General features: G+C 39.3%; 1 protein-coding gene across 2 annotated transcripts; it reads left to right on the top strand.

The window, feature by feature from the left end:
• Nucleotides 1–132: 132 nt before the first annotated feature.
• On the top strand, nucleotides 133–24,836 carry smarcc1a (SWI/SNF related BAF chromatin remodeling complex subunit C1a). Of its 2 annotated transcripts, none has more exons than XM_006791815.3 (28): nucleotides 133–363; nucleotides 2,592–2,711; nucleotides 2,809–2,894; nucleotides 3,261–3,342; nucleotides 3,790–3,882; nucleotides 3,982–4,051; nucleotides 4,337–4,406; nucleotides 4,618–4,693; nucleotides 5,073–5,198; nucleotides 6,758–6,852; nucleotides 7,377–7,507; nucleotides 8,716–8,775; nucleotides 8,913–8,950; nucleotides 9,325–9,443; nucleotides 9,794–9,865; nucleotides 9,980–10,093; nucleotides 10,416–10,569; nucleotides 11,154–11,264; nucleotides 11,385–11,444; nucleotides 11,715–11,973; nucleotides 12,845–13,006; nucleotides 14,058–14,113; nucleotides 15,030–15,183; nucleotides 15,415–15,593; nucleotides 15,796–15,930; nucleotides 19,119–19,473; nucleotides 20,224–20,349; nucleotides 21,651–24,836. In XM_006791815.3, the coding sequence occupies exons 1-28, from the start codon at nucleotides 178–180 to the stop codon at nucleotides 21,740–21,742; spliced, it is 3,381 nt and encodes a 1,126-aa protein (XP_006791878.2). In that variant the 5' UTR covers nucleotides 133–177; the 3' UTR covers nucleotides 21,743–24,836. The 2 variants fall into 2 exon arrangements, with proteins under 2 accessions (XP_006791878.2, XP_006791877.2); XM_006791814.3 differs by having other exon boundaries at nucleotides 163–363; nucleotides 6,734–6,852.
• The last annotated feature ends 28 nt before the right edge of the window (nucleotides 24,837–24,864 follow it).

Below are 24,864 nucleotides of genomic sequence, written 5' to 3'. Positions count from 1 at the left end.
GGGGGAAAAAAAGGAGGAACCTTCTCAGGTGCCTACATTTCCCATGGACCATCTGATATTCAGGCTCGCGAGACTTCAAATTACTCAACACGTTTGCGGCTGCGCAATGTCATTCGAAAACTTGCACGCTGAGGGACGCCGTGGAGGAGAAAGACAACGCAGCGAACAAAACACACAATGGCGACGGCGGCGACAACGGCAGGCGGAACGGGCTCGGGTGGACCGAACACTGGCCCCGTCGGTGGTTTAACCGCAGTGGGACGAAAGAAAGATGGTGGTCCGTCTGCGAAATTTTGGGAAAGTTCAGACACAATATCCCAGCTGGAGACGGTGCGACTCTGGATCGGAAAGCACTACAAGAAGGTAAGCTAGCTGCCCGCTCCTCTATTGATTTCTATGAAGGCCCGCGTCCCGCTAGCACAAAGGGGCGCTCATGTTTTAGTTAGCTGCAGCCACCCAGAGCTAAGTAGAGTTAAGTTTTAAGAGTGCTTATATATAATTTTGTTTGGGAGTTCACCGTCACTATACTGCCCATAGTCTTGAACAGTTAGAGTAATCAGTTCTTGTTTATCAAATAGCTATTGTTAGCTCGCTAACTGCCCATTCAATGTTGCTACTAATATGACGCTCAGGGGGGAAATGTTTACAAACGAGCGACACATAGCCGCGTATATTTTTTTTTAACTCGTATGTAATAAGTTTCTCATTAAAAAGGAATAACGATAAACCAAACTTTCTTATTAGTTTTTCAAAAGGCCCGAGATGCTAACCTGTATGTAAGTCACGGGACATACCCTGCAGAAATTATAATATTAGCTTAATAAACCCCAGCTTTCTTTTTATGCCATCTTAAAAGGTACTTTACTTAGAAGGTAATTATCTACTTCACTGCGTGTTGTTTGCAAGCCCAGTCCTGTTCCATGCTGTCGGTGTGTTGAGTTTTGTCAACACAGCAGCATAGCACACCGTGCAGGTTGCACTTGCCTACTGAATTAGCCAAACAAAGAGTGCTCCTCTTGTCACGCCAGGCTCTCATTCAAAACCACTGACACGTTGTGCCTGCTCAAGTTATAGCAGAAACATTATTCAAATGAAATTACACAGATAAGGGCTTGTGAATACAGCGTTTACTCGCAGATTTCTATTACAATATTTCATATATAAACTTGGCTTTTTTTAAGCATATCCACTGTTCAATAAAGTTGCCTTTAAGAATAATAAATACATCCGTTTGTTTTGTTGTTGTTGTTGTTTTTGCAAAGATATTTATGTGAGTTATTTGAGGCCATATGACAGTGGAAGGTCTTCCAGCTTTAAATGTGCTTTGTTGCTGTTGACTGTGATCTTTCTGGCCAGTGTTTAGTTGTTGTGTTGCATGAACTTAGCATAGACTAAATCTAAAATAAGCAACTAAAACCTTATGTCATTATTTGGTGATGCAACAGTATATAAATGGGATTCACTAACATTGTCTCCTGGATTACATTGATTATGCACTGGCTAAACCTTAAAGGATAAAGTCATGACTTGATTTTTAAATTTTTTTGGTCAAGATTGATTCTCTGGAGCAAAAAGATCAGGAAATAAATAGCATCCAACTATCCCTCTTGTCCTGCTGGTAACAGGACCTGGATTTCAGGGACGGCAGTCTAAGCAGAAACCTGTCGCCATGCAAGGCAAAAGATATAACAAGTTTAAACAAAAATCATTAGTCTGTTGACTCTCTAGAGCTGCAACTAACAATTATTTTGATATTCGACTAATCTGCCTAATTATTTCAGTAACTCTTATCTCTGCTTCCTGTAGCCAAACCTTCTGTTCTACCCTGTAGTACCTCATCTGCTGAAGTCTGCCCACCTGTGAATATCACCCTGTTGTTTTGTCCCCCACCAACTTAACATAATGATCCGAGAAACATTTGAATTTCAAAATAATCAAATGTATTTTTAACATTACTCAATAGTTTGTATATTATTTGGTTCATGAATTCACGATTGGATGTTCTGGAGCGAGGCTTGCTCTTATCGTTGTGATGATGTTCCCAGCTGCTGATAACCATGCTAATGATGCTCTCCGTCATGACTTAAGCCATCTGAGAGGTGCATGAGCCTCTTTACAGGACTAACTTATCTATACCCCACTGCTTAATAGTAGTATAGCAAAACAAAACAGAAATAGAGCTCTAGTAAACGACTCTTGTTGGCTGCTCATATCATGGTAACAGACTTCTTTTTATTATTTCCTTTTATTACTTAAGTTGTGATACTGTGATGTGTTGTGTCGTGTTGTGTTGTATGCAATGTCGTTGTGGGACAGTTTTCCAATTTCATTGTACTATTGTACTATGGATGACTGTGCAATGACAATAAACAGTTATCTTATTATCAAATGAAGAAGCCCATTCTCAGACTTTTGAGCATTTCTTTGGAATTAATTCATGTACAAAAAAAAAATCTAAACTCTTGTAGGTTGTATTTTTCTGTCTTTTGGCCACCTTGATTTGCTAACAAAAAAAAAGACTGCTAGATAAGATGGGAATCTGTGCCATTGCTATCATGTTACTGATAACTTTTTTCTGTGCCTACTTCCAGCACGTCCAGAATGACTCCCCCTCCAGTAAATCCCTGGCAGGTCTCGTGGTCCAGCTGCTGCATTTCCAGGAAGATGCATTTGGGCGAAGAGTCAACAATCCTGCTCTTACAAAGCTACCTGTAAGCATACAAACATTGCATTCTCCAAAAATTGCCATCACAGTTGAATCCAAAATGGTAAAGTGTTCTGTTCTTATGGTTCCTCTCATATCTTCAGGCCAAGTGTTTCCTGGATTTCAAGGCAGGAGGTGCTCTCTGTCACATTTTGGGATCTGTCTACAAGTTTAAGAGCGAGCAAGGCTGGTAAGTTAACTTGTGTAACTTAGTATGAGCAGATGGGTCTGACATTGATCACCAACTTAAACCCTCCTTTTGAAGTCATTGGTCTTAGAAATATAATTTAAACTATCTCAGTTGTGCATTTTGAAGATAAGCAAAAATCTTAATGGTCTGGTATTTTAGGATGTTGGTTTATGGAGTTAAAAAAAAAAACAAAACATTTGTGTCAGTTCCCAGTGATTGTACTACCTTGAATGACTTTATTTGTCCCCCAAGTTGAATATCTCAGCAGTCCATGGATGGCGTAGGTCATAGAAGTCACAGCACATAAAGTCATAATAAATGCAGAGTTATTATTTGAATATTCATGTGGCTTTGTGTCATTCTCAGGCGAAGATTTGACCTACAGAATCCCTCCCGGATGGACAGGAACGTGGAAATGTTCTTAAATGTTGAAAAGAACCTGGTCCAGGTACAAGACAAAGTCCTTATGCTCGAGCTACTCCTTATGTTTATTCTAAGTACATTTGTTAATCAAAGTGCAGTCTTTAATAAAATTCAATTAGGCTTCGTGTATTCTAGTTATGAAGTTCAGATATTGCAGTTGTGTTTAACTTTCAAAATGCATACAGGGTTTTTATTGTTAAAACTATTGTAAGTTTCAGTAACTCCAAGTCTTTTAACATTTTAAATGAATAAGCTCAGATTCCATTTAGCCAGTGTGCAGGTATCAGATTTGTGACTGTATGCAGTTGTATGGAAATGAGGTAAGGGTGTGTTTTTATGCTGTCAAGTGTCCCTTAAAACTTCAACTGTAATCACCGCATTGAGAGAGTGAGTGTACTTTTGTTTTTGTACTTTTGCTTTGTTATAAAGCAACTTTTTGCATGACTCTAACTTAAACCTTCTTCATGTGTAGAATAACTGCTTGACTCGACCCACTGTTTACCTGTCGCCAGACATCGAGCAGAAACAGGCTAGTAAGCTCAAAGACATCATCAAAAGACACCAGGTGAGCACAGGAATGAAATGATTTCCAGAGTAGTAAAATATTCTCGTGGGAAGCTCAGCCTTTTAAGTTGTTCATTTTGTTTTTCTCTGTTCTCTTCAGGGCTCCATTACGGATGACAAGTCGAAGGCCACCCATATCATTTACCCGTCACTATCCCAGCAAGAAGAAGGTTTGTTAGTTATCTCTGTGATTTAAGGACTCTTAGTCAAGTAATGTGAACCACATATCTACTTTCTTTAATTCTCACTTCATTATCCTTCTGACCTAAAACCAACTTATTACTACAGTTAAATAATGAAAGATTTTAAAAGTGACTTAAAATATAGTAAAGTGATCAAATACTGCTTGGTAATCTTACCACTTTTTTTTTAGTTTTGTTTTTGCTTATAAAAGTGTAAATAATTGTGAATAATAATTGTGAAAACTCCTGAATATTGGTATTTATGTTTTGCAGAGGAGTGGCTGCGTCCTGTCATGAGAAAAGACAAGCAGGTGCTTGTCCATTGGGGTCTCTACCCAGACAGGTGAGCAGAGTGAGGCATTAAGCAGCTCACAAAAAGATCTGTGCTTCAGCTGGTGGATGTAAATTATTTCCTTCTAATATCTGGGCATTTTAGGAAAATGTTGGCATTTTATTAAAGAAAAGAAAAATAAATAATCACTCAAATCATCCTGAGAGAGATGTTTCTGTTCATGACTTCATGAAGTTACTGATAACTGTTTTTATTTTGTTAGCTACGACACCTGGGTGTCAGCCAGTGAGTTAGACGGTGACCCAGAGGACCCACCCAGCACTGACAGACCTTGGAAGGTGAGATGTCTGTAACCAATAGGTTTTCTTTTGATACTGGAAGACTTTTTTGTGTCCCTTAGAGTTTCCAGTTTTGGTTTTTGTTACCTATGTGGTTATAAATTGTCCTGAGAATATAAATGGTCACTATTGTATGCATCTGACATGTGTTTGTACCTGCATACCAAGCAAAGTTTTATTGTATTTATTTATTTTAAAATGTAAAGTGAAGCGGCTTTACCACATCAGCTAACCAATTTTCTTGTTTTTGCATTTATGTATTTCTGTCTTTTCTACTTGTTCTTTAGTGTCTTCCACTAAGAAATTATGGGAAATTAGGCCAGCAGAGTAAATTGATGAGTTGATTCTACTCTGTTATCTCCTTCCTTACTCGGATAAGGTCCATGCCAAGTGGGTTTTAGACACAGATGCCTTCAATGAGTGGATGAATGAGGAAGACTACGAAGTGGATGAGAACAAGAAGCCAGTCAGCTTCCGCCAGAGGATTTTCCCCAAAGAGGAAGAGGTATGTGTTTTTGCTGTGTGGGTGTGTGTCAGTGATCCAAACTTCAAATCCAAGAGAATCGTGTGTGAAAGCAGGTTTTCCAGCCACGTTTCATCAGTACAGTGTGACAGCACAGCTCCTACCATTGTTGTTAAAGGGCAGCAACCTGATCGTTGTTACAAGTGACTTGTGTTGAAATTGGCTCTTTTGTAGAGGTATTAATCTAAAATTGGTCTTCAAATCTGTACTGTATGTAAGCCTGGAAATGGAAATTATTTGACTGAGACTAGGTGTGAATGCTGGTGTGAATTTGGATGTTTTTACTGTTAGTCTGTCCCATTGCATGTTGCTTTGCTGTATGGATTGTGCACCTCACTCTTCGTTCACAACTGGCTTCAGTCTGCATGCTGCCCATCCTTTCTAAGCCTTTCCTCACACTTTGTCTATTTCTAATGAGTTTCAGGGTTCCTGTTCATGTTGGGTAAATGAACTCCGAAAGTTATGATGCCAGAGACATTAAGTTTTCTTTTACACTGTTTTGGCCTTTTCACTGATCACTCACGATCACTCATGCGAGCGTTAAGCAAACTGGCCACACAGATGTTTAAGTGCTCCAGTTTCCCATTAATTGTAGCTCTTTGGGTTACCCTTAAGTTGTACTCTTGACCTCTGTCATACACGCACTCACACAAAACATTGAGTGAACTGCATCTAAGGTTAGTAAGCACATGCTTCCCTAAGCTTTTCAAAAAAATAGTTTTTATATGAATTAGCTTTTTAGTTATCCTCAGCCCCAGAGTATGCCTGGAAGTAAACAGAAAAAAGACTGCCAGGAATGGCCATTGTAGTAAGTGCAGTCAGGACAGCCTGCCAGCTGACCTAATCATCAGGAACTGCTATGCTGGCTGGCATATTCATCCTTGTTTACATGTGTGAAGCTGTAGATGAAGCTGAATAGGCGGGCACTCACATCACATTCATATATGAAAAGCTGACTGGTCAGGCCTAGGCTTTTCTACTAGTTGTTATAATTTGGTGGATGAAGCACCATCTGCAGGATAGAAATATTTATGAAAGCTCCAAATTTATTATTGGATGAATTGTTTTGTAGGGCTTGGATAAATCTCCAGAATGCAGTCATAGAGTGCGAAGTTAACATCATCTAAAGAGCCACAGCAAACACATTAAAAGCTTTTTATTTGATCTAATCTGGAGCCTTTTTTTGTTACTTTTTATTAAATTTGAAAAGGGGAAAAAAAAGAATCAAATAGTGACAACTGGACAAAAAGAAGTTTGTCTGCTGCTGAAGAGAAATTCCTCAGATCCTGAAATGAGGGTCAGTATGAAAGAGTGTCTGTTTGAAGAGGACAGTATACAGGAACCCTGATTGTCTCCTCCACCTCCACGGCATCCCCACCCCACCCCACCCCTCCTACGGTCGTTCTCCCACTGCTTCCCCTCCTTGTGTGTGCAACCGTTCCATCCTCTCATTCTGCCGCTCTTTCTCTCATCCTCCATCCCTCGCTCCCTGCGCTGCTCGGGGTTTGTCTGATCAGTCTTCCCGTACACCCGATCGCAAGGAGCGCAAGGCCAACTCTGCGGGAAAGAAGAGGAGGCGCTCACCCTCTCCACCCAGCACTCCAGCCGAGTCCCGTAAGAAGGGAGGCAAGAAGGGGTAAGGATCCTTCTCTTTGTTTTTGTTTTTAATGGTAGTGTAAAATGGAGTGAGTACTGAGTAAACGCAGATTTGTGCAAGTGGTCTCCTAAAACTTCAGATTTGTCTCTAAAGGATAAAACTTGGTGATCCAATACATTTTTTTCAAAAGACAACAGGCCTAAATGTGACTCAGGAACAGGAGATGTATCATTAATTTTGTTTAAGCAGATCTTAATAAAATATGCTGCAAAAATTAATTTTCCAAGGCTTGGGGACTAATTGTATTTGGATATTAATTCACAGTGATTGTGCTAGGGAGCATTTATGGTAGCAGGACTGTGTATGTGTGATTGAGTCAATGTAGACTATATTTAATGAATGAACATGTCACTTTGTACAGCAGTGAGACTGATGTGAGTAGAATTAGGACGACAATGAAGCCCTGTGGTGCAGTATAATAAGATATCAGATATAAAATAAGATATTTTATTGTCACGTTTTAACAGTTAGAGAAAAGCAAATAAATCATTTCTCTCTCTCAGGAACCCGGGACCTCACTGGAAACGACGGGGCCACAGAGGAGAAGAGGAGGACACTGAAGAGGACATGACAAAAGACATGGACGATTCCTCAGCTGGTGCTAGCATGGAGGAGGGCAGCATCTCCAAGAATGGTATGTGCTATATAGGGGCTAAGCTTGGCTCCATTTGTGTTTGTGTTGCAAACTACCATCTGTACATGAGATACTTTTCCTGTGTATTAAAGCATTAATTTGGATTATCATTAGATTAATTAAATACACTTGTTCATTAAATGTTTTAGCCCTCTAAAATGAATGTAATTATTCTGTCTTAGCTGTCATAGAAAACGTCAGACAGTTATTTTGAAACGCCTAACTAATTGAATTTAAATTTAGATTGTTACATGGACACAAAAACTGCTTGCATACACCAAATAATTTTTACCACAATAGGCATCCTAACTTGGTCATCAATACTTTGATATTTGTTAAATGTAGTTAAACATCACAGAATAGTCATATTAAAGAAATTTTACATAAGCAGATAAAAAGGGTATTTAATATTCAGTTACAAATGTAAAGTTTTGCTCTATAGCTGAGTACGCATAACTAAAATGACTTTACTGTCTTTACATTTAATTGATCATCAATTGAGTCGTATTTAGATTTTATCTATAATTGTAACATAATCATATTTTAAATAGTTTTAAATGGTATTTGTCTGCAGTTGCCAGTAAGATCAGAGACCGAAATTAGGATATTTAAATGATTCCTGTCATAAGTGCGCTCTTCAGTCTTGTTGTTATGTGTTGCAATGTTCAGCTAGAGCTTTATAAACAGTAAGAAACCTGCACTGTGATCTTTGTCCTGTTTCTCTCTTTGTAAGGTTTGTCCTTCTCTAAACAGATAAATTTTATTTCATTCAATTTTAAATTCATTTTTTTGTGATTTTTCTCTATGTGGCTGCTGTGCACTGAATCATTATGTTATGATGACAAGAAAATCCCCTCAGCAGCAAGGGAAAAAAACATACCCAGAGACGCTCACAGTTTTCAAGTCAGAAAGTAGAAAAACAGCCTTTGGGAGCTTCTTTTTCATGATCTGTCTAATACTCTTTTTAGACCAAGTCCCATTCGTTATGTCCCACTTTTGTCCCAAAGAAATCTCCTTGTCTTCCTCCAGCACACAGACACACACTCAGTCTATTTTAGTCTCCCCTTTTGCAAACCAGAAAGCTTGTTATTGTCTTCATGCCCATGGCTGAATTAGACAGTCTTTGAATATTTTTTCTTAAATATTTTAATTTTTCCCCTCTTCTGTACTTCACTTTGTACATTTTTTTTCTTTTATTCCATGCACAGCAAATTCAAAGAAAGACAGCGAGAATACACCGGTCAAAGGAGGGCATGTGGCCGACTTGGGTATGTATTTATAAATGAACTTGTATCCTTGTGTAGGAGTTATATGAGTGAGATTAGCATCTTTTGTATGTGAGCATAAGCTGTCTCGCAGTTTAAAAGCAAACCTGAGTCGAGACATTTATTTTTATTTTTTCCAGATGACATGGAAGATGAATCTGTGATGTCTGGTGGGAAGGTAAGACCATTGATGTCTGTCTTTATCTCTCCAGTGTAGTTAGGAATATCACATATACATATCACTCCCAGTCACTCCTGGGAGTGATATGTAATATAAACAGTGTATTTTGATTCAGTTAAACTAAATCTAATTGAAATATGAGGAAATGGTACAATTAAAATATCCCTATTGTTATTATTCAAAGAACTAAAAACTAGCTGCTGTTTTTCTTCATTCTTTATACAGGCTTTGTTTTTTTTGTTTTTAAATAAATGTTTGTGAGAAAAGCCACTTTAATTCCAAAGTAGGGCTGTCTCATGAATTGTAATTACGCAGCACGATGACTTTTTTCAGACTGCTGTTACTTGACCTGTCTGCTTATCCTTCTGCAGGATGATGAGGAACAAGGCAAAAGTGAAATAAACCGACTGGATGCCAATGAGGACAATGTGACTGAACAGACGCATCACATCGTTATCCCCAGCTATGCTGCTTGGTTTGACTACAACAGGTAAGTGTTGTGAATCTGAAACTTAAGCTACATTACACAAATAACTTGGTTAATAAGTTATAACTAACTTTTCAAAAGCTTACGTGGAGTGGAGATGATAGGAGGCTTTTTATTTTGGAGAGAGAGTGAGATGTTGCTGTTTGGAAGAAGATGGATTACAGATGCATTTTAAAAAACACAAACAAAAAAACCCACCAGCTGCGGTTTACATGCAGTTAGAGGTGCACTTGATGGCATCTGCAGGCCATTATAATCTCATTGCCATTAAAAATACAATTTTATTTTAGGAATAACATTGTTTCTTCCTACTTTGATATCTATCAATATTTTTTCCTTTCCTTTCTTGTTAGCATCCATGAGATCGAGAGACGAGCCTTGCCAGAGTTCTTCAACGGAAAGAACAAGTCCAAAACTCCAGAAATGTGAGTTTACACACACACACACAAACTCATCAGTCCCACATATATAAAAATGCAGCTTTCATGTAATAAGTCTCCTATCATTCTAACGGGACATACTGCGACATCTCAACACAGATACCTGGCCTATCGCAACTTCATGATCGACACGTATCGGCTGAATCCTCAGGAGTACCTCACCTCCACCTCCTGCCGCAGGAACCTGACTGGAGATGTTTGCGCCATCATGAGGTTCGACAGATCCACATGTTGTTAACTTTTCTGGGTTTTTTTTTTGTTTTTTTACATATTAATTTGGTTGGATTAATGGGCAGTGGCTAACTCAATAAAAAAGATTTATGAATATTAAAAACTTACCCTAAATGAATTGAATTGTTGTATTATGGAAGTTAACACCTACTGGGAGGCCTTCAGCCAAACACAGTCCTGAAGAAATGCCATGCATTTGACTGGTACCCTTGTAGGTACCACAAATGCTTTAAAGAGAAGAGGATAAGTAGCTTTTCATTGTTTTAATTATTTTTTAATGTAATTATTCCCCCTCCCCCTCCAGGGTACATGCATTCTTGGAGCAGTGGGGTTTGGTGAACTACCAGGTCGATGCAGAGTCTCGTCCATTGCCGATGGGCCCCCCACCCACTCCTCATTTTACTGTGCTGGCCGACACACCCTCTGGCCTCATGCCTCTTAACCACAGGCCCCAACCGGTAAGGACAACTTAAAGAGGGAAGGAAGAAGTAGGTTTGAATCCACCTGTGCGGCCAAGGACCATATTTTTTTAAGATAAATAGATTGGTTCCAAAAAAGGAAATTTTTGAGCAATGACTCTCACTCCAGAGTGGCTTTTAATAACTTCCCTGAACGTTATCGCTAAACACCTAAAATAGTTTTTTTGTTTAGTTTTTTGTTTTTACACCAAATATAGATCAAATCCTGAAGAATTTTGTCCTTTTTGCTAGCAATTCACTTTAAAAGGGACGCATGGAATCTGTGATTTGATTGTTTGTTTTGTTTTTCTGGCCAACACACCAACCCCAAAAGATGTTTAACTTTGATTAAGATGTCAAAAGAAAAACAAACTGAAATAGTTGCAAAACAATTATCACTGAAATTATAATAATAAAAATCACAGCTGTGTTGTTTTCTCTGGGTTCCCTCCATTATACCCTTGTACCATTTTATTGATGAGCTTCATTTGCAAAACTGCTGCACGTCTCAGATGGTGCCATTGCAAAAAAATACATCTTCATAAAGATGGTTTGCTAATCTGTGGCCATTTTATTCCTTCCAGATTCCTCCTCCACAGCCAATGCCAAATTTTGCAGACAAAAGCAAAGACAAGCCCATCGACCTGCAGAACTTTAGCCTTCGTTCTGACCTCTACAACAGGAAAAGCATCAAGGTTGGAACTTGTTCAACTTCCTAATGTGTTTTTCATGTTTGAAGTTCTAACAGTCTCTCTGAGCTGGTGTGTTAGAATTTAAAAACAAAGAAATGTATATTGTGGTTTTTGATTCCTCAGGGTAAAGCAGGCAGCACCACCAGAGATTGGACTGAGCAGGAGACTCTGCTGCTGCTCGAGGTGAGTCTTAAAGTACAGAAGATGGGAGTGTCCTGTTTTAAATAAGAAAAACTTCCAATGTTTGGCTGCTGATCATAAGCTCAGCCTGTTCTTATGACCTGATTAAAAAAACAACAACACTCTTTCTATGTTTTTTTGTCTTTAACAAAAAAAGAAGATGGCGATAAACTCTTTATGCCTCATGGAATTATAAATATTGCTTTATTAAATGTTCTCTGGCTTTCTTTTTATAATAAGACTTGTATTGTCACTCCTGTCACCTATGGCTAGGCCCTGGAGATGTATAAAGATGACTGGAACAAAGTTTCAGAGCATGTTGGTTCACGCACCCAAGATGAGTGCATCCTGCACTTCCTGCGATTGCCCATTGAAGATCCATACCTGGAGAGCACGGAGGCCACACTTGGGCCTCTTTCCTATCAGCCCATACCTTTCAGCCAGTCTGGGAACCCAGTCATGAGCACAGTAGCCTTCCTGGCATCTGTTGTGGATCCCAGAGTGGCATCTGCTGCAGCCAAGGCAGCACTAGGTGAGAACTGGTGGGAAAAAGCCATAAACTGCAGGGTTTAAATCTATACGATATTTTAATGAGCTTCTGTATTTTAATTGCTAAATAGCTAGAAACAGAAACATTTACAACAAATATCAGTGCAGCAGTTTCTTGACTTCAGAGGAGATACTAGGAATTTATCTGTATATTCAGTTTCATTATCTTAAACAACATCATGCAGCCACAAATATACACGGGTTGGGTTTTGAATGGTTCTGATTTTTGAACGTTAAAGAGGAAATGTCTGCCTTTTGGTTACACATGTTACTTTTGTGTAACTAAAAGTGACCTGTTACACAAATTAGTAATATTTTTCCTGGTCTTGTGCCAGTTACACTAAAAACAAAAAGACCAGTAGAAGATAAATGTAACCGCTGAATTGCTCAGATAACGTAACATGAGATTTAGTTGAGACAACAGACAAACACTGGCCACTGTAATTAATAAATATCAAATGATTTGATTGTTGTCAGCTAAGCTAGAATATGAGCCGATACTGATGTGTGGCTTTTATTTTTCTTTTTAAGTGGGAAGAATAACAGGGGGAAAGTAGCTATGTACGGGTAAAAAAAAAATGGTTTAGCTCTGTGAGTAATTAACACTGTTACTACTGCTTTTTGAAACTAAATAAACAGAGAACACCAAGTGAACACACAATACTGAAAGCAGCTCCAAAAACGGTCTGTGCATATGTGACTATTTTGTTATTATAAAGTGAATAAACACAAGCTGCACAGTCCAGCTGGCATGCTTGGGAATATAATACTAGCTTCATGTCTGAACTAATGAATTGTCATATTACTATCAATGAGAGTCTGAAAGTAAAAAAACATCCACTCTTTGTTTGCAGAGGAGTTCTCTCGTGTGCGTGAAGAGGTGCCAGCTGAGTTGGTGGAGGCTCACGTGAAGAAGGTGCAGGAGGCGGCCAGAACTACTGGGAAGGTGGATCCCGCCTTTGGTTTGGAGAGCAGCGGCATTGCTGGAACTGCCCCCGAGGAGCCAGAAAAGACTGGTGAGTGTTGTTTGTACAGATCATAAAGAAAGACAGGCTGATGCCTCCAAGCCAACCTCGAAAGTCTTTAACGTATTTCTAAACATGTTAGGTGTAATATCTCAAGCATTTCCTGTTGGGGGAAGGCAGGTATCATCTAAAATAATCGCCTGTCTTTGCTGAGGTTTGGTAGTTTTGTGACCAGCTCCAATATCACAATGTTATTCAGCAATGAGGGATGTCCACTCTAATGTAAATTGCTGCTCTGTGCATATGTCCAGGCTAACCGATGTTTCTCATCATGTCATCATATTTAGGCTCATATTTGACTTTTGCTACATAGCAGTCCTTTTACCAGCAGGCTACTGAGGAGTAAAGACATATTGTGAAATGTTGTGGTGTTTCTGTGTACACTGCTGTGGTAACCAGTGGATTAAAGCTGCGGTTGCAGATGGGGCAGCGCAGTGGGAGGAGGTGAAGGAGAAAACTGGGTCACCACACTCATGGATGTTCTCATCGCTTTCTCTCTCTCTGTGCTGTCTTGGAAATCACCCACACCGCCCCTGCACACAAACAAACCACACACACAATACTTATCACTTGTTAAAGATTAATGCTCAGTTGTAATCAATAAGTTTAAATGTGTTCCATGCCTCCTTTAGCCTAAAGCACTCAACTGGCACAAAATCAATATTCAAACTCTTAACATACGCTCAAGTGCACCCGTGACATGGTTTAACACTCAGCCACACGCATGTATTCACCCGGTCACGTGTGAGTGTACACACAACACTTATCATTTCCTGTGGGCCTATTCATTTAAAGTGCTTTCAACCTTAGTACCTGCATGTCAAACGATGCTTTTTGATGGTGTTTATCTCAGTAAATCAATAAGTTAATTTCACTCCAGACAGGATGATATATCTTAGTTTGGCTATTCAGCTACAGTCATATCACAAATGTTGGTAATATCTATGTAAATTTAGAATGTATTTAAAATAATCTCTGACCCTCTTTGTTAGTTTTATCTGTCTGACAGATGCTGATTTTTCAGTCTTGCTGTCAATTACAGAAACTACAGAGCCGGAAAAGATGGAAACAGACTCCGACTCCCAGCAGGTTGACAAGGTGAGACCACCTTTCATGCATCTTCAGATGTTCACTGTCTCATAGGAAAACATCTATTTATAAATGGATATTATAATAAATACCCTGCTAATTAAAAGGTCAGACTGATTAATAAATCAGATTAAAACATCTAACTTGGGCCATGCGCATACCTGAATTCATTCATGGTTTAGGTTTTTCATTGAAAGTACACAATATAACCAGACTTGGGGTGACAAGCATTGGTAATGGAGATGCAACATAATCCCATCCAATGGTAAGGTAGATTATTTTGATCAAAACTATGGTTTGAATTATACCTCAGGTTTTATTAAGAGTGTATGAATTGCAAAATATTGCGAAGTGTCTTACTACCAGCCAGATCAGTTCATCATGTTTTTCTCAAGAGTAAATAAATGAAACAAAAACAAAGACTGACTACATTATTCTGATGTTATTACAAGATTACAGCTTCAGATAGTCTGGCATGCTGTAACAGGTTCATGAGTGTTCCTGTACAGACAGATGACCTGTCACTTATTACATTGATAGCCACTTCACTTATCTTTTGCACGATTTAGAACTTTCCAATTCATTTACTTTTAGCCCTCGTCTCGTGCTTTAAAAAGTGAGTGAATGTAATGACACTAGTGGCTGTTCACTTAATTATTCTCTTACATTGGTGATTGGGGGAAGAAAGTTAACAGGCTTGAGATTTGATCAACTATTGAGTGTACTCGCAGCATTTTGTAGATGAAAAACCTTGAATGAATGTCCTTTATTCAACACTTTTAAGCAGCTAGCTACACTGAACCACACTTATTTTTCAAATCTCAAGGCAAATCTTAAATTCAGACTTGCAGTACAGTTGTTGTGTTTTTTTTTTTTTCCTTCTGTGGTGGCACGCCTACCATTTTTGATTTTCCTCGACCTTCAGGGTGAGTTGAAGGATGAGGCTGAGAAGCCGAGCGAGTCTGCCGAGAAGAGCGACAAGACAGAAGCAACAGAAAAGGTGAAAAAAGAGGGAGCGGAGGCATCGGAGCGTGAAGAAGAGAATGAAGAGGGAGGGGAGGCTAAGACCGCTCAAGCAGGTAACAGTTTATGCCAAAGTGAAACTAAAGCTCCATTTCACAGGCATGCAACTTTGTTTTTAAATTGCAATTTAAAGGGTCTACTTCTGGTTGATTATCCTGATGATTTGATAATTTATTTAATGTTTTATTGTTTAATTAGTCTGTAAAATCTGATGTTTTTCCACACACATTCTTTAAAAAGTCTACATAAAGTGCTTGATCTTTTCTATTTTTTCTTTTCCTTATCAGACAAAGACAAAGAGGAGTCTACGGAGACATCATCTTCAGACCAGGAGAAGGAGAAGGAGGAGAAAACCCCTACAGAGGAGGGAGAGGACAAGGGCAAGAAGCTGGAACATGATATCGGAGAAGGAAACATTGCCACTGCGGCTGCTGCTGCCTTGGCATCTGCTGCCACAAAAGCCAAGGTAAGACTGCTGACTCTGCAACAGCAATTGCATGGAACAACTTCAGCTTTTCTCAAATGACGCTGTGTTGCTGCTATAATTTTGTGTACCTGTTGTTCTGATGGAATCTTGTACCTTTTTTAGTGTTAAAATAGTAAAATTCTGGAAAAGGTTATTTAGCATTGATTAGATATTGACCATCAGCCCATTGCCTTCCTTTTAGCATTTGGCAGCAGTGGAGGAGAGGAAGATCAAGTCCTTGGTGGCTCTGCTGGTTGAGACCCAGATGAAGAAACTGGAGATCAAGTTGAGGCACTTTGAGGAACTTGAGACCATCATGGACCGTGAGAAAGAGGCTGTAAGTCAGGAATACTTCAATACAATGTTGTATTCTGTTGGCCAGCTGGGCTCTTCACTTTCAGTTAATGCAGGCACTCAAATCCTCTAATGCTCAGTAAAGGCTTATAACTGTGGTTATCAATAATGAAGGTAAGCTGTTAACAGAAGTTCATCCGGCACTTTAAAACTACGCCTACTCTCTAAAGTGGAAAATTAGCTGTTTGAAGCAAAGACGGCTTTATAAAGTACCCACCTCTCAGACAAAGTGTCTACAGATCTTTAAAAGGTCTATAAAATTATTAATGCAACTAATAAGCTTTTTAAAAAGACTTGAAGTCAAAGGAGAATGTTTTTAGTCACAGGTTACTTTTAGCTGCTTCCGTATTTCCCAAGAGGTCACCACAGCGGATGGCTCTGCATGCTTGGTTTGGCACAGATTTCATGCCAGATGCCCTTCCTGACACAGCCATCACATTAATCTGGGACTGGCAAGTAGAAAAGGAGACTAGCCTGTGACCCTCATGTGGTTATTATACAACACTGTGGGGAGATCCAGAACTGCTTGTTTTGGATGTTTTTGGAGACCCAACAGCAGAGTACTCATTTTGAAGTCTGCTACTCGAGGCTCATGCATTATAATGTAAATTCTCTGCAGACAAGTCCGAGCAGTGGCAAAAAACAGGCAGCCACATGGACGTCACAGATACACACAACAATCAAGGCTTAAAGCCTTGTTTGTGTCTCCTCTCAGCCTTGAACCGGGGATCTTTTGTGTGCGCCAAATGTTTCAACCACTACACCACAGAGTCAAGAACGTTTTCATTCTCACCACCGTGAAAATCTCTGGCACATAATGCTACTCAATTAGCTCATACAGCATGATTGCATCGTTAAGGTTTCACCTAATAGGTTTTGCATGTGTGCAAATGGTTTACTGTAGCAGTCTGAAAAGATAAATATTTGGATGGTGTTTTAAAATTAACCAAACATTTGTACGTTTCCTTAAACACCATTTTAACTTGCCTTCAACAGGTTTCCTTGGGAAGGGTATATTTCACTTTTATGCGACTTTCACAGCAGATTCTCTTAAGATTGTGTTATGAAGGTCTTACATTTAACTTGGTCATACTTACAGATACCCCATCTTAGCCTGTGAAATATTTTTTTATAAAAAGAACAACACGTGTAACAAAATATTGAGAAAAAGTTGAATGTTTGATTTAAACTCCTAAATTTAAGAACAGACATTTTAAGTTGGGACAAATGCCAATATTTTGGGAGGTTTTAAGTAGAGGTGGGAATCACCATACATCCCACGATACGATATTATCACAATACTTAACGCACAATACAATATTATTGCAATTTTTTAAAATATTTTGTGATATTCAGATTCTGTACATAAAGGTAAACTTTATCAATATTCATTTTATCTAATATCAAAGTCTCACACTCAGTCTTTCTCTCATTTCAGTTTTATTGTTGACAAACTGAATGGTTTGTATTACAGTCTAGTCCAACTTAACTGAACGCAACCATCTGGTACAATTATAGCTATTCTGAACTATGCAATTTATGAAAACTATGCAGCCCCTTCAGCAACTGAAGAATTTGAAAGTAAATTAAAACAAAATATAATTTTGCATTAAATAAAAAAGTTTTACACTTAATTAAAATAAAACATGTCTTAAATGAAAATAAGTAAACTGTCATGTTTATTGCTGCCAAAAAAAAGTTAAACACATTTGGACAGTGAAGGAATGTCAGGATTCTTGCTCAGAAAAAGGATCAACATGCTCTGAAGTACACAAATATCCTTACTTGTTAGACGTCTTTATTAGACTGTTTAAAAAAATTTAAAATAATTGTAAAACACTTTAAAATGAAAAAGAAAGATAACTACTACATTTGTATTTGGATTAGCACATCCTTTGGAGTTGTCCAGAAAAGACTGCGTTACAAAGTTTCGCTTCTTCTGTTGCTATATTGGCACAAGTAACTAATAAAGATTTAATTCATCAACAGATATTGGCCAACAGGTTTGTCCCCACTTGGCCCAAGTTCTCCATAGAGATTGAAAAAGAGACGCAGCATTAATTCTCTGTGAGGAGAACATTTTTTCCAAAGCAAAGCTGTTGTTCAGTGAGGCAAGTGAAAGTGTTACCTGCCCCGACAGAGCAAATGAATGACTCTCAGCTCTGGTTTGTGTGTGTTCTGTCCCTGCACAATCCCTGGAGACGCTAGTGAGAGTGTAAAACTGTGTTTTCACGGTAGCGGCATTGGCAGTGTAGCCCAGTTTCACAGCTGTAAACAGTGCATGAAAAGGAGTCTGGTTAAAGAGGCTTTCTGAACGCTGGAATGAAACCAACCCACTCCTGCTGCTGTTCCTAACATAAACTGTAACACTGAGACTCTAAAACAAAGAAACACAGGCTTTATTTAGAGCTGTATGTGCTATGCAGAAGGAACTGAACAGACCTCCCCCTCTCTTGTTCTGATTTTTGTCATGAAGCTAGTTTATTTCTTTTTAGCTTCATAAACGTTCTTTTTGACTTTGGCTGTAGTTCTTTATTTTTATATCCATGTTTTGAAATACCCGCCTGATGATACTGTGGGTCCAGCCTCATCAGTATAAGGAATGTGTGGTGAGTGCAGCGGCCTATGTAGTTATTGTAGAACTTCGCTCATTCATCTCAGCATAGCTGCACACACACTAGCTGTACATCTGCTGCAAGTTCAGTCTGGAGGAAGAATTATTGCTGCCAGACTAGAGAAGTTCAGGAAAGGCCACCGATTGATATCAGGAATGGCCAAAACAGCGACCTGTTTAGTTGGACAAAATGGAAATGAGCACGAGCTCTTCAGTTCTTAAATGCATGCACAGTTTTTAAAGATTAACAAAAAGAAAACGTTTTTAAAAGTAGTTGTAAAATATACCTTTGTGGCCTGTAACAAGAAAATCTGTATGTGTAAAAACTGTTTTGATTTCATGGCCATGGTATTCATAAGTTAGGCTTCTGCCCTGTAAAATATGCAGGCCTACATTTTGTCAGTGTGCACCTTTTTGGCGTAAAGCAGACTTTATCAGGATATAAAGCAATGAAAATGTAACTTTATGTACTGCAATACCTGCCAGTTGTTGGTGGTATTTGGTATTATAACTGTCTTAAAATCATCTTTCCTCATGGTTCCTGCATTTCTGTGCAGTTGGAGCTTCAGAGGCAGCAGCTGCTAACCGAGCGTCAGGCGTTCCACATGGAGCAACTCAAATACGCCGAAATGAAGGCGAGGCAGCAGATGGAGCAGCAAGCGGCAGCCGCGGCTGCTGCTGCAGCTGCCCAGGCCCAAGGACAGGGGCAGGGGCCTGGGGCTGGGCCACACTCTGGGCCCCCTCCACCAGGCATGCACCCAGGAGGACCCACACCACATCACGGAGGACCTCCTCCCCACCACGGAGCACCTCCACCACACCATGGAGGGCCCCCACCTGGCGCTGCAATGCACCCTGGCTACCCCCCAATGGGTCACCACCCAATGGCCCCTCACCACCCAGGACAGACAGGTGAAGGGAAAGGAAAACTACACTAGTGCTCAAAGTGATACAGAGATTAAGGAGCTTTGAAACAGGGGGAGCAGTTATAACCCTAAAGATGTGTTCTTATAGATATTGTGAAATATTAGCATTTTTATATGGAAAGAATGTCAGCAGCTTTACCAGGTTATAACTTTGTTTGTTTTACACATTTGCCATATCAGATATTGATAGCTCAGTAGCTACTCTCTGCTGCCTTTAGTGGGTTGTCTTCATATATACCCACAGTTATACTAGCAGCTATGTTTTGTAGTCTTAGATCTTGGCCACTTCTTAGCCAGCTTGGTAGTAACTGCTAACTTGCTTAACAATTTTAATCTTTATTCTTTTTCTATTTTTTTTTTAATTTATTTTTTATAAATGATGCCTTAATCTACCTAAAAGAACAGCTACATGAATTACTTTATTAAAGTCCCACTAATTTGGACTGGTGTTTTGGTAATTTGGACTAACCCTTGGTGATTATTTGCTTTTGGGAACTGCAGGAAAATGTGGACATAATTGGCTCATTACATTAAACTTCAGCAAAATAACATATCAAGTGTTCTCAGAGAATAAGGACAGAATGGATTAAATGGCTTTTTTTTTCTCTACAAAATCATGTTAGTTGTTGGTTGAATGTTTGTTTCTGGTTTGAAGCACCTCATGTAGGTTTTCTTCCTTATGTCCATCTGATCTCCATGTGTCTGATTTCTCTTATTTGTGCTTTCCATGCTGCAGGACCAATGGGACCAGGTCAGCCAATGCCTGGACGTATGATGTCTGGCCCTCCTTCTGCTGGGCCTCCTCCCGGTGGCATGCCTCCCATGATGCCCCCACGCCACCCCGGAGCCCCCAACGGCATGTGTAAGTATAAATAGTCACCCTCTCATTATGCTTGTGTTGTTTTTGAATATGTATAAGCAAACTCAAGGTGGTTTATTTCTGTTGATTTGCGAAAATGTAATTCACCAAAACCAATACACGCTAAATTATGGCCTTGTTTCTAGAATCCTTTATTTACCCAACAAACAACCTAAAAAAAAAACTTTCTGGGAAATTCAAATAATGCTTTGACCCGGAGCTGACAGCTGGTATTTACTTTGAATGTCAGCTGCAGCTAAACATTTGGATCATGGCTGCTTATTAGCATCACAGCACGCACAGACCCTGTGGTTTGCATTGATTTCTCTAACCTTGTAAAGCAGCCAATCAGCATCTGAAATTAAGCACCAGTGTAATGATATGTATTTAAGTTTTTTGGCAGCTGCTGTTTGTGTTTCCACGTGTACTAAAGCTGAAATTTGAACTCTAAGAATGGTGTTAGTTAATCGTTTTTTTTTGTTTTGCATTATATTAAAGAGACTTCTCAGCATTTACATTCCTCAAGAGAAACAAAATTTGTTAGATTTATTGCAGGTGACATATTATAGCGATATCATTAATTCTTAGACTGTTAACTTTTAAGCTATGTTTGCACTTTTTGATACCTAACCTGTAATTTATTTTTTTTTAAAGGAGGAGAAAAATACAATTTTCTTCATGCCTTAGGATGTCATTTATGTTGCCCATCAGCATAAGTTATGGTTACCAGAAATCAATGCGGGCTTTAATTTAAAGCCTCACACCACTGCTGTGTGTGTTAGTCTAATAATTGCCCTGTAGCTAGGTTAAGCGTGGTAGATTGTTGTGATGAGATGAAACCTTTTTGTCTTTAAAGATACGGACTGTTTTTGATGTATTTTGCCTCATCATCCAGTAGAGGGAGCTCTTAAAGTCAGATATCAGCTTTACATATTGCATCCACAATTAACCTGTGATGAATAAATTGTACTGGAGGAGGATGGTAGCCACTTGAACCACTGAAAAAGCGGTCTTTGAGAATTTCTGGTTCTGTGAAAAGCTCTTCACGTCCAAGCTTATCACTTAGTGAAGCAGTGTTGTAATGTTGTCTTGAATATGACAGAAGAGACACAGTGCAGCTGCAACTGCACAGAGAAATGCAAACGATGAAAGCCTAAAGGGTTAAATGCCATGTAGAACTGGTTGATTACACATGACTGGTATTGAAAATACCAGGATTACAGTTACCTTCATATTCATTTATATATTAGTTCAAACTTTAGCTTGCTTCCTTTATGCTCTAAAACCAAGATTTTCCTTCTTAGATCCTGGTCCACCACCTGCACAGCCTGATGCGATCCCTCCTGCTCCTGTAGGTCCTCCAGCACCTCCGAGTGGGCGAGTGGCTGACAACTAAGAGCTACACACAAACACGCGCGGACACACACACACACAAAAGCACACAAGCTTGAAGCTAACTCTGAACATCAACCCCTTTTTGATGGCCTTTGCTACTGGCTCGGTATTTTTCACTCAGCACTCACATCTACTATAAACGTCATCACAGGATACACACACACACAGACACACACAGGGTTCAAAAGCAGAGGTAACCTCACATTTCACACATGCACCCATACATGCAGACTTCCACTCAGGGCACAGCGGCAAGGGTCGTCTACTAATAAACACTGTTTTCTGCTCTGTTGGGCCAAACCGAGGATGTAGAGAATGACCCTGTGTACAGAAAACAAAACAAGGAGACAGAACAAATAATGATTTAAAAAAAAACTGTCTCATCTCTTTTTCTTTTTCCTCCTTTCTTTTTCCAGTGCTGTTTTAATTGCACTGAAACCCCCTTCCAGTCTCACAAAACACACGCCCTGCTTTTTGTCTGGTTCCTCTTTCTCCAAGACAAACACTAGGGGGAGCTAGCGAGACTAGAGAGCTGGTGTGACCTGTAGGGGTGGGTGGTGTGTGTGTGTGTGTGTGTGTGTTGAAGCAAGCAGATTTTTCAGACATTAACATGAATAAAACACACATGGGGGACCCAGCCTGCCCTCACTCTTGTCTTGTCGAGTATCTACCTCTCGCTCCTCTTGAAATGATACACTGTAGTTCTGTGTGTGAGTGTGTGTCTGTGAATGTGTGTGTCAGACAGAGGGCTGGGTGATGGTCATTTGTGCCTTTTTTTTTAATGTATGGAATCTGTTTTTCACTCACTTCTGCACTGGCTGATTTTGAGACATAAAGTCAAAACTGAACAAAGAGGCAGGCGGAGATTTAATTTTAGGTCTGCCTTTGTCTGATAGGCTGCATCCTCCTTGACCCCCCAAAAATGGCAGCTGTAAATACTGTTAACAGTATCTGAGTATAGGAGTGAGAGAGGGTACCTGCTGAAAAGGTTTAAATTGTTCTTAGTTGTGCTTGAAATGTAAGGGTTCAACTAAAATTACTTTTTTTTTTTTCAACTTTTTACTGGATTCGATTAGACTTTAAAATTCCATTTAAAAAAAGACCAGAAATTTCCAAGTTCTCTTCTCAGTACTTTGTGACCTCCTAATCAGAGAAGTAAAACCTTTATGTTGTATGATTTTAACATTTAAAAGTTTTGCCTACTAAAGACATTTGCAGTATTTAGCAAATATAAACTAAATTGGAAGCTAAATCTCATTTTGTGAGGCACAAGTTAGGACTTTCCGGCCATGAAAGGAAGTACATCCACCTCCTTCCTCTGTCTGTCACACCACCTGCAGCACTGTAACGCACACACACAGACATGTAAGCTAAGCTGTGGCGAACACTGGAGGCTGCATGCACACACCGACTTGGCCAGACCCTGCCACAAAGCACTGGACAAACACACATGTAATCTCCTGCTGACCTTCACACAGCCTTTACAGAGAGGGAGACGCTGTGATGCGGCTGAAACATCACAACACGACGATGCTCTTCCTCAGCACGGTGGGCTTCTAGATGTTTTTAGGTGCTGATACTGTAGCGATTAAATCCCGCACCCCTCTCTTATGCTCAGTTTCTTCACGCCTAGTGCTGCCTACCTCGCTAACCCCTCTTCCCCCTCTTTCCCTCTTTAGTGCACGTTTTGCATTAATTTCCAGCTACTGTAAAACTCTGCAATATCCTCATTTTTGTGTATCAAACCATTACACAGAAAAATATTAAGTTACTAAGTAATCACAACTGTTTAGTCCTTAAACGCTCTGTCCTGTCATGTCACAGTAAATTAAATTAAACAAGGGGCAAAACCACTGAATACTCGCGTGCAGATTTGGTATTTAAATATCAGCTACTCAAGCTGGATGCTGGTTTCCTTTATCTTTTTCTTTAATGGGAAATTTAAAGTAACCTCAGCTGAGAGAAAAACAGTTATTGTGTGTTAATTTTCAGTATCAGCTGAACAAAGTGTCTGAAAAAATGAAAATTAAATCCTGTAGCTATAAAAGGGGAAAAAAGGAACATTATGGGCTTTTTGTTTTCGTCTCTCCTCTGAATTAGGACTAGGATAGGACAACAGTTTCACCACAAGATCCATTTATTAGCTGCGGTTTGTCGCAGTATTCACCACATTTTCCATTGCTCAGGTTTCCCTTTTCTGAGCTTTTTAAAGTATTTTCATGTCAGTAATCTTGGAAATTAAAATCGGAATTTTATTCCTCGAAACGAGTCGTTCTGAACATTTGGAAGCCCGTTTTCCTCATGACGTAGTTGTTTTTGTCAGGTCATCAGCAAGTGCTTTCAACCCATTAAAAACATTTTATGACACTTGCAAGTTAGCTTTAAATAAATTAAAATGTTTATTTTATTCCTGCTGCTCTAATCATCATTTCAACTAGTCTGCATTCACCATCCTGCATCGTTCTAAAGCTGACATACAAGTGAATAATAAATCCAATATGAGGATGTTTTAATGTGAAGTCTTAACCAGAACTACTACTCCTTCCCTGTTGCTAGCACTGTTAGTATCTCTGCTACCTCTTCCTCCTCCTCCATCTGCTAGCTACCTCTTCTAGAAATCTTCCTCTTGCTATCTACTACCTCTCTGCGCACCCCTTTGCTACCTCTTGTTCCCCACCGCCTTCCTTTTTGTTTCTTCTTAATTTCTTTTAAAATAATTTCTTTGTCCTGCCCACATGACTGCTGCATCACTGACTGTTGCCCTCTTCTCCCAGTCTGTTGGAAGAAGAAAGCACACAAACACACCGTACGATCCCTCGCTCACACTCTCGTTCAGCGTGCCCTCCCATGCAACATTTTACCAGGCTTGTTATGTAATATCACTTAAATATGATGGGATTTCCTTTACATATATTATCTTTAATGGATACTTTTTTGTGTTATTGGTAATGTATTTTCAAGGAGATGTTTTGTGTAGATGGAAGTTCTCTCTGTTCTTTGTAGCATTTGTTTCTCCCCCCCTTTTTTTATTTTGTATGGGGTCTGTTGGTACTTGGACCTAGACACTGTCGAATAAACTGTGTTTTGTATGAAAATGTCTCAGTTTCTTTGTCTTTTCTCTTT

Source organism: Neolamprologus brichardi, chromosome 11, assembly GCF_056152115.1.
Source record: "Neolamprologus brichardi isolate AB-2024 chromosome 11, ASM5615211v1, whole genome shotgun sequence".
In the NCBI taxonomy this organism is placed as follows: domain Eukaryota; kingdom Metazoa; phylum Chordata; class Actinopteri; order Cichliformes; family Cichlidae; genus Neolamprologus; species Neolamprologus brichardi.
The sequence above is the reverse complement of the archived record's forward strand: the minus strand, read 5'-3'. Positions and strand labels throughout refer to the sequence as shown.

Excerpts from the sequence above, each read along its gene's own strand:
- smarcc1a (XM_006791814.3), top strand. The coding sequence starts at position 178 with ATGGCGACGGCGGCGACAACGGCAGGCGGAACGGGCTCGGGTGGACCG. Across the intron at positions 8,951-9,324 it reads CTGTGATGTCTGGTGGGAAG|GATGATGAGGAACAAGGCAA; the intron begins GTAAGACCATTG and ends ATCCTTCTGCAG. Across the intron at positions 11,445-11,714 it reads AGACTCTGCTGCTGCTCGAG|GCCCTGGAGATGTATAAAGA; the intron begins GTGAGTCTTAAA and ends ACCTATGGCTAG.